This window comes from Acipenser ruthenus, chromosome 6 (genome assembly GCF_902713425.1).
Source record: "Acipenser ruthenus chromosome 6, fAciRut3.2 maternal haplotype, whole genome shotgun sequence".
NCBI lineage: Eukaryota > Metazoa > Chordata > Actinopteri > Acipenseriformes > Acipenseridae > Acipenser > Acipenser ruthenus.
This window is the reverse complement of record NC_081194.1, coordinates 77,686,707-77,696,964: the sequence shown is the minus strand read 5'-3', so window position 1 is coordinate 77,696,964 and position 10,258 is coordinate 77,686,707. Positions and strand designations below refer to the sequence as shown.

Sequence of the window (10,258 nt, the reverse complement as noted above, 5' to 3'; positions counted from 1 at the left end):
AAAAAGCAATGCAGTGACGAAGCTCTGAACTGCTTCATTTCCTTTTCTCTAAATATATGTCAACCCATGACTCATAAAACATCCAAAATAGAACTCCTTCCTGTTGCTGCCTCTTGTGCCGGATCATTATTAGTGGCAAGTGAGCCACTTTGTACTCTCCCATTTTGTCTTCTGCTAAATACATGACCCTCTATTGTTTAAACTGAAACATGATTGAGAAGAACAGCTCCAACACTAAACCAGAGATTTTCTCTCCAGGGGTCTATTAAATCTTGATAATTGCTATGCATAGTCAGAGGCTATGAAGAAAGAAACAGGACATCAAGAACACATGTCAAGGAGCACATATTTTATTGTTTCACTGTCAAGTGAATGAAGTATATCACATTTCCAAGCATGATTAAAAACGCCAAATAAGTGTTTTAAGTTCAGTCATGAAAAAAAGAAGGGGACGGACATTTGGTACCATTGCTAAAACAATGCCAGGGTGGAATGTACGATCATATTCTGAAAAGGTCCTATAGCAACCTTTTGTATTTGAGTTGAACGTAGTTCGTCAGTGATGCCAAATATGACACCCAAATCAAGGTTGACAATCATTGTATTAATATTTTATGGCTGAACAGTTATTTGTGAAAGGAAAGTTTATTTGAGATAAACCCTTTAATAAACTAATTAAAAAGGTAAACCTGATAATATACAGGTAATCCAACACAGAACTAAGGTTTACAAATGTTCTTGTTTGTTGAATATATTTCTTACTTCCTTATTGAAATACTGTGTGTGTGTGTGTGTGTGTGTGTGTGTATATATATATATATATATATATATATACCATATTCCTTCGAATTTAAGACACAAAGGGTTCCGTAGTTGTTATCCTTCAGAGCGGACACTCTCCTCGTCGATGTAAACAAAGCAAGCTTTCACTCAGCACCTGCCTGAGCAGCTACGGCCGTGGTGCAGTAGCCTCGAACTGATCAGCTCAGCTCCACAACAGCAGCAGCGCAGCTGAAACAGTGACACCTCCCTGTCTCAATGCGTCGTAAATGCATCTTTATTTGATTTTTTAATTGAGGGTTGGAAATTTGGGCTGCATCTTAAATCCGAAGAAATGCGGTTTCTTTACTGCAAATGCCATTGTACCCATTGCCCAAATGGGTTAACACAACATCGTTGCTACATTATTATTATTATTTGTTATTTAGCAGACACCTTTACCCAAGGCGACTTACAGAGACTAGGGTGTGTGAACTATGCATCAGCTGCAGAGTCACTTACAATTACATCTCACCCGAAAGACGGAGCACAAGGAGGTTAAGTGACTTGCTCAGGGTCACACAATGAGTCAGGGACTGAGATGGGATTTGAACCGAGGACCTCCTGGTTACAAGCCTGTTTCTTTAACCACTGGACCACACAGCCTCCTACATTCTCGGACTGGAAGGCCAACAATATAATGCAATGTTTATGGACAGTGTTGACTTGGTATTCAGCATTGCTCCGAGCATCCTGGTATAGCCCCAATTTAAATCCATGGCATTACCTCAGATACTAGGGAGATAGGACAGCTGTCAGCCCCACAACTGGGGCTAAAAGTGAGGAGGAAGGTGGAGGAGAGAACTCAAAGCAGAAAATGCATTTAAATGTATGTTTTTATTTTTCTAGACTGACTGGTTGCTTTCTCTGATTAACTGTTTGGTTAAAGAGATTTGCCTGCTTAACTTACTTAAAATTATTCCAGGAAAAAAAAAAAAATCAATAGCAGGCAGACTTAAACTGTGAAAGCTTTACGATTAAATATTGCTTTTTTAAAAAGGTTTATCAAATTTCCTCTGAAAAAAATATATCTAATTTGACACCTATGTACAATTCTTAAGTCTTATTGATAAATACATTAATGTTTTGCATAGACCAATTTAACACTGAAAGCCTAACAATTTCATTATATGTTTTTTCCATGCTCCACATAATTTACGTTTGGCTTAGGGTGCCACTTTTCCACGGTTACTCTGTAAAGATTCTTCTGCACGACATAGACTGCAATTTAACACTGTGCTTGTGAACATGAGGAATATAAACACAGCAAGATAAAGCAGTCTGTTAAAAGGATTGCATAGAAGCATCTCTGTGTGTGCAGATTTTGGGTCTTCTGAAATCGAGTCAACAGTAATGTCAACAACATAAAAAATGTGGCAGTATTCAAAATCAGGAAGAGCCTGATGTAGGAAGCTGAGATTGTGGGCTCAGTGCTTCTCACAATGGAATCCATCAGAACTTCTTTATATCTACGACTTTTTACATACCCAACCTTTCTGCCTTTTGCACGGCGAAGGTCACTATAGTCCAGAAAATCTCTTGCATCCCCTTCCCCTTCTGGGTTTTCTTCAAATACCTTTGTCCTGCTTTTTTGTCTCTCCTTCTTTTCGGCCAACTCAATTTGAGCAAAAATGTCAGGCAGGCTGTCTGAAAGTCTGTTTGTTAGACTTCCTTTTCTAGCATTTTTCGCTTTGCCTTGTTTCTGGGAGAGTGTAAACATTTTCTCAATGAGTTCTTCAGTTTTCTTCTTGTCTGAAAACTGCAGGAGGCGCTCTGCTGTTTTCCTGAAATTGTCAGTGTTCAGAACACGGGCCAGGATCTGCTTTTCGAGCTGCTGGAAGACGGGTTTGACATGTTGGAGATTGTCTTCAACCAGGCCCAAATAGTGGCTCACCTCTGGAGGCGGGGCATCCTTGACTCCTGCTGCCCTCTCAAAGACAATCTTTTGACGGTCAGCGAGCACCATGGCAAAGAGTGGCTTGCTGGCCACTTCCCCTGTGAGAAGGTATACTGTGTATGTGCGATCATTTGCCACCAAATAAATGTCCACTCGTTGTGCATCCCCACGAATACTGAAACTCTGAACGTCCACATCGGGTCCAAAAAAAATGTATGCCACCCTGGTTATTGGGTTTCTCAGTGGCATAGTCACATTCACATAGTTAGATCCATTGTATGGGTAGCCATGTGGATAGCCACTGTACCCCAGAACCCCTTTATCACTGTAGCCAGTGTCATCCATCCAGAACATTTTATACAATCCATCCTTATGTCTAATAAAGGCTCCATGGACCCCTTCTATTGCTGTCTCCTCAAAGGGCATATCAGAATTGTGAAAGTAAGAGCTGGCTGATTCAACGGGGCTGTCTTCCTCTAAGTGTATTTGATCCACCAGGAGCAACAGCTGAGGGTGCAGAAGAAGCAGGTTCCTCTGCACGCTCCTTATCTTCAGCGCAGGGTTGTAGGCACTCATTCCCTCGCCTCGAATAAATACCATTCCTTTCCTCTCCAGAGCTGCCAGCACCCTGCCCTGTGAGTCCCCAGCAAGTCCATGTTTATACTTGAGCCACTTGGAATTGCAGGCTTCAGTCACCTGGCCTTCCCATGGTGCAAAGCAGCTCTCGGAAATAGCAGGGGAAAACATCAAGGCGTTGTTGAGGAAAGTATACTTTGGCCCATACAGGGCTTCAGTTATGAAAGGCACGCCGTTGGGTGCGAATGTAAAGGAGTTCTGGTCTGGGTGTTCGTGACCAGCATTGAAGTTCCTCCACCCTTTGATCCACTCTTTGTATTTGTTGTGGTGTACAATGTCAAATATAGCACGCCCCCCCAGCTTTCCTGATTTGAAGGACAAGAAGGTATTGTTGATTTGAGCTGGTAGTGAGCTTCCATAAGTAACAACTCCCCAATCTTCAAAGAAGTGCAGTCTTGATCTTTTGAAATCTGGAGGGGGCGTTGGGGCCAAAGAGGCATTATACCTGCAAAGGAAAAGAAAAGTGACTATAAGTCATGGATTTTCTGTCAAAATGTGGATCCTTATTTAATATATTACATTACACCAGGCAGCTCTGTACCTGCTTGTGCTTTGTAATACCTGGTTTTAGAATGGTAAAATGAGGATTTTTACAGGAATCTGGCCAAGGCAGTGGGGTATTTAAAATCTTGGTTTTCTTCACATTGTAACACCTGCAGAACCAGCAAAAGCTTGATTTCTTTTCTACAAACACCTCAGAATTGCCAGTCTATTTGCTATACAAATATGTGTTGTGCCACTAGGTGTCGCACTCCTTCCAAACTGAACATTTAGTTAAGACTGGGAAGAGCTTGGCATTGTTAAATACAGCTTTGTGACTTATGACATCTCTGAACCTTAGCCATTTGTGAATCTAGTTATCATTTAAAAAAAAAGAGGAAAAGTACAACAACATGCTGATATAGGAAAGCTTAAGGTTGCAGACTTATGGCTTATTGTATTTACAGAGTGCCTACACCTCTGCTCTGAATGAACCTTGTTTTTCTGCACCTGCAGCTGTTGATCTGAAATTGTATTTAGATTTAATATTTCGCCAAGAGCTGAATGTATTCAGCAAATCCACTTCTGATGTCTACGAGACAGAATGACTTGACAATGAGATGATCCATCTCAGTAAATACCACACTGATCCAGGGGTCCAGGAGAGTGGATGGGTGTGGACAGTATATCCCTCGCTACTCCAGGAGACCTTACCAGAGGAACTCGGTGTGAAGTGTGCACCAGCGCTGGCCCTTCCCTGCCAACCCGGGCCCTTCCACCACTCGATTCTGACGGATCATCTGTGCCAGCCAGTTCCCGCTTCCATTGCGCATGATGTAATTATCCATGAATACCAGCTGACTCTCGGGACCGTAGAACCAGTTGTAGTTGGAGTCTGCAATGGCCACACTCCTTTGAAAGCCTGGTATGACAGAAGGGTTGTCAGTTAGACAAGTGAGTTATTAATACACCAATGTATTCATTATTGCTCTATGTGACAAAATGGTGATTGTGAATTTAGTGTTCAAGAAAGGTGAGGGACTGTGGCACATGCTGCTGTCAGGCACAGAGACTGACCTGGCCACCCCAGGCATTTCTCAATGACAGAATTGTGTGATCATTTTCAATGTCCACTGCGAGTTTTGTATCTGTGCACTGTTTTTAAACTGTTTTATACCTTAGGTTGGGGTTGGTTTACATCTATTATAGTACTCCTATTCAAAGCTGTTTCTAAAAGCTTGTATAGCAGATCTTCTGTACACTATTACTTGGTCATTTTACCCCAGGTATTCTCTGTCTGTCTATTATTGACTGTGGTGGAATCTTACACAATTACATTCACAACAATAATTGCAATGACTGTGTATATTCCTTACTAAAACAATGCTTGCAGCTTTTGCGTAGATTTACCTTGCACACTGCTGTTCAGTTTACACCACTACAGGGTCAATGAGCCATGAGGAAAAAAACATTGGTTTCAACTTTGTTACAGAGCTGTATTAGCTAGGTGTCCCCTTTCTCTCCAAACAACAAGTAAAACATTCCTTTGCATTTAGGGCCCCATCTGCTTGGGATTTCTTCCTAATGACTTGAAGAATGCATGAAGTTTATGGGAATTTAACATAAACAAACCACTGCCGTCATGGCTGTAAATACAAAATTGGAGCTATCAGTCATGACAAACTGTGACCCATATTCACAGTAAACATGTCAGTGTGGCATACAGACAGGCAGTTTCTATATATCCCCCCATTCAAATACGCAATAATAAAAAAGAACCTTTCACAAAAAGTCATTGACCAAATAGGGACACATATTTAAATAATTAGTTTCCAGGGATACCGCATGGTTGGGAACATCCCTGAAATTTAAATTAACTGCATAAACATTAAAGCATGTTTGCGTCAATATTAAAAGTTCATTTCACAGCCATTACAGGTGATTAACCCTTTGCAGTCCATGTCTTAAGTGCATGTCAGGCGCATCAGGTCCAATTTATTTTCACACGTGCAGTATTTTTTTTCCCCACAGTCAAACGGGTTTAAAAGGCCCTGCATATCAACAAAGCACTCACTAGGCATCTCCAGCCCCGCCCCACCCTTTCGTTCGCTATAGCTTTCACATATGCTAAGAAATAAATAATAATAATAATAATAATAATAATAATAATAATAATAATAATAATAATAATCGTACATACCGATCAATCATCTCCTGATCACTCGTTTTATCACCAAACGCCTCAATAATGCGATCCAAGTCATTATTTTATTACTATAACATCTCAAAAAAGCTCTGCAAATGTCTGTGATATTCTCTGAGCGCTGATTCAGCAGCAGCCAGCTTGTTTCCTTATCTGATGGCCGCAGTTATCTGATGCCAGGGGCAAGTATGACTATTCATGAGATACGCCCCTTTTTTTTTTCGGCTTGTCTCGGCTCCTGTCGCTCCCACTCGGCCATTGAATGGTTTTTCTCGGCTTTTTCCAGAGAAAAAACGACTAAAAACCAATTTTCTGCGTCTTTTTGATGATGTCGGACAGGGTCCGACATTGGACCGGATAGGAATAATTGCAATGTCAGACCAGGTCCGACAAAGGACCGCGAAGGGTTAAGAACAACAGGCCACTTATATCCAGAACTTTTTCCAGAATGGTATATTAGTCTGTCATTGTAAGACAGTAAATAGAATTGTATACATTAAAAATCTTAATCCATTTTTTTTTTAAATCTCAAAATCTTAATCTGGTCACCAACATCTCTTAAAACCGGGGTAGAGCGTGGTTGCGTTGGACCTTAACAACGCAACCAATACAGTTAATTGTAAACTGTATGATTTTCCTTTAGTAAAATAACAAAACATAGTATAGACTTTTACCTGGCAAGATAGTTCTATACATGAAGGCAAAGTGCTGTTTGATCCAGGGGTGGTCGAAGTGGCTGATATCAAAGTGTCTCTGGACCAGGAACATGTACTGAAAGAGGGATCTGGTGGTGTAGGTCCCATAAGCCACTCCTTCATACAAGGATCCATCAGTTACATCTTGCAGGAGTACCAGTGACTTCTCTATTATTGCAAAAACTTGCTTGGTCCACAAGTAGGCTTCCTGAAGGTAACCTATTAAAGAAAAGATATAGGATTTTAGGTTAACTGAAAACTAAAATCATACACTGGCTTTTAATCAGATAAAATATGGAAAATGCTCTTATAAAAACTATACAATATTAAGCCATTTAAAAACCCAAACTGTGAAAGATTAGCACCTGTAATTCCCACCAGGAGTTGATCGAGACTTTGCCTGCACTTAAAAAATAAATAAATAAATAAATAAGCATCAAATATGTTGGTAACGTTTCTGTAAATCATAGAGAAAGTTGATGGAACATTGTATCACATGTTTTGTAAACAAATCTAAATTTAAGGTCTGAGGACAAATGACTTCTTGGGGTACAAAAGTATGGACCCTCCCTTAACAAAGGGGATAGTGCTGATGTCAGGCTTTAATTAAAGGAGAGCTCATTGGAATAATTAACCCAAGAGAGCATGAGTTCAGGACTTTGATTTCAAAAGAAGATGTTTACTCTACAAAGACAAGTGGACCAGTGAAACTGAACCAACAGAACTTTCTCTGCCTTTTGTGTTTCATCACCTCTGCCCCGTCTTAGAGCAACTGTGGATTTGTGTTGAAACGGCCTGCGACCTTGGATACGATAACAATCTCACAGACTCCTGCTGGTGACTGAAGTTGGAAAAAGCGAAAATACAGAGGTGCCCAGACAATCTCACCCGTTCCTTGCTCCACGGTTAAAGGACCTAACATTCATAGAATGGGGCACTCTAAAAGGTTAAACTAATTTATCTTTAGTTTTACCCTATGCTTATTTATTATTATTGATACATTATATTTGAACAATTTAACTAGAAATACAGTCCATAACTATACAAATTAAACATTTCCGATTTATTTTAACATAACATAATATTCACAAGATTCACTGCAAACAGTACAACGAGTATTACTTCAGGTACAATAAAACAATCTGAGAAATTTCAGAAACGAGAAGGAAGCGCCTCAGCTCTTTGGTGTGTCCCATTATGTTCAGCTTCTGCACATTACAACTCGGCTGTAAGTTTTCACTCCTTTCATGTAAATGAAGATACAAGAAAAAAGTGTCTCAATAACATCCGCAGAGACCAATTCACAGGAACAAAACAAAGGTGTGTAGCAGACATTTTATTAAAAAAGACCTGATAGAAGCAACTTCTGGAGGGCGGCAGCCAGTTCAGTACCTGTTCTGTTTCAGTAACTATTCTGTTTCAGTGGAATGACTATTGTCTACCACAGCCAAGGCTTGGTGTTTGGGAGAGGAGAGACAAATCCTGAACTGATCGCCGGAGACGATGCAATGGACTGTTCAGAATTACATTCGCTAAAACATCAAGATTATTGTTCAGTGTCCGAACCTGTCGCCCTTGATTTTTTTTCTCTATCTAGAAATGAGGAGTTGTCTAAAGAAAAAAACTTAAAATTCAAAGAAATGACTGTAAATCATTGCTTCGCTCTCCAAAGATTTACACTCAGGACATCTGACTACACAAAGTAAGTAAATGTGTGTGTGATGATATATATATATATATAAACAAGTAGCTTTCGAGTTAAGGGGAATGAAAGCAATGAATAGAGAACAATGGGTAATCGGGAAATATGCAAATTTCAACATTACAAGAGCCAATCAAATCACATGAAAGTTGCCTAACGGCTGCTACATTCACAGAGTTTTAAAAGTCAAAGTATAGTATCTGCAAGCATGTTTCACCCTGTATGGGGCTCGCTCATCAGTGTATATAAAAGCATACTTACACAAACAACAACAACACATAAAATGGCGGCGCAGCAGGAATTACAGTACAAAAACACTGAAAATTCAGTACAAAAACACAAACTCATGGATCGCAACAGTATTAATGGTATTCTGTTAGCTATAACTTAATTAGGATGTAGGGAGATTGCAAAACTCACATAGAATTTTTTTTGGAAACACACAAAATCCCTAGTTTCGCAATCTTACTTTATTATTTGTTTATTTAGCAGACGCCTTTATCCAAGGCGACTTACAGAGACTAGGGTGTGTGAACGATGCATCAGCTGCAGAGTCACTTACAATTACGTCTCACCCGAAAGACGGAGCACAAGGAGGTTAAGTTACTTGCTCAGGGTCACACAATGAGTCAGTGGCTGAGGTGGGATTTGAACCGGGGACCTCCTGGTTACAAGCCCTCTTCTTTAACCACTGGACCACACAGCCTCCAGATGTTAAGTATGTAATTCTTAAAAGTGAGGTACAAAATATAAATCACATCTCCACTATACATAAATAAAAAAAATAAAAAAAAAAACATTTAAGAATATGAACACTTGGCATAAACAGAACACCAAAAAAAACAACAGAACAACAACACGGAACTCATGGAACTGTAACTCAAACCTTGAAATTGAAGTTGAACTTGACCCACAACTGTACTAGTTTTTATCCTTCTCTCAAACTGTGTGGCTTCTTGTTGTTCTTCATCGATCTATAACAACAAGCCCTCATGCTGATTTCATTTGTCACCTTGTCTGTTTGATGCTGGTGAACAACAACAATGTAGACTTAATGTCTGGGCAATACAGTGGTTAATATAAAACAAGTAAAGCATTATATCACTAATTCTATGTAGTACTAGTTTACCACTTTTATTACACATATTTGTTAAAATTAGTCAAGTTACGCTACAATAACAATCCAGATGTTGTTATCATGATAAAGTACCGTTTAAGCAACAAACCTTTTATTATACAATGTAGCCTACTTGTGAACCAAGTAACCTGACTAAATTTAGGCTTAACCACCACAGTAAAATATAAATCCTATTAGATTTTAAAGGATTCTATAGGATTCAATAGGAAACACAAAAAACCTATATCAATTTTTATCAAGTTCCTTTATGATTCTATGGGATTTCAAAAAGATTTCTATAGTATTTAAAATTGATTCCTATAGGATTTTTAAAACGATTCCTATGAGATTTATTTTCAATTTCTGAAGAATTCCTATACACATTTACTATGTGATTTATCATTAACGACCAGGACGGTCATTTTGACCGTTTTTGGAATTTAAATTTAAATTGCTGTGCATGTGTTTAAGGAGCTGTGCTTTCCAGACTTTTCCTAAATATATGTACTAACTCCGCTGACAAAGAAAAAATCACTTAGCTGCAAAAATTAGCAAGATAAAATACTGTCATACCTATTCCGACCAGATGCGGTCAGATTGACCAATACATATAAAACATTATAACAATTAAATGTTGTGGTATTAATTGTGTTTATCAGTCGTGCCTTGCAGCTGTATTGAGCCTGTATCAGTCTGCATTCCTCAAGTG

At 39.2% G+C, this 10,258-nt stretch overlaps 1 protein-coding gene across 2 annotated transcripts in view; it reads right to left on the bottom strand.

The window, feature by feature from the left end:
* Positions 1-334: 334 nt before the first annotated feature.
* Positions 335-10,258, bottom strand: part of LOC117410583 (dermatan-sulfate epimerase-like) — a 38,297-nt gene continuing 28,373 nt past the window's right edge. For both annotated transcript variants that reach the window (XM_034017241.3, XM_034017243.3), the window contains 3 exons: positions 6,710-6,949; positions 4,547-4,754; positions 335-3,797 (listed from right to left, as the gene is read on the bottom strand). In XM_034017241.3, the coding sequence (XP_033873132.3) occupies positions 2,048-3,797; positions 4,547-4,754; positions 6,710-6,949 (2,198 nt within the window). In that variant the 3' untranslated portion in view covers positions 335-2,047. The remainder of the gene's footprint in view (positions 3,798-4,546; positions 4,755-6,709; positions 6,950-10,258) is intronic.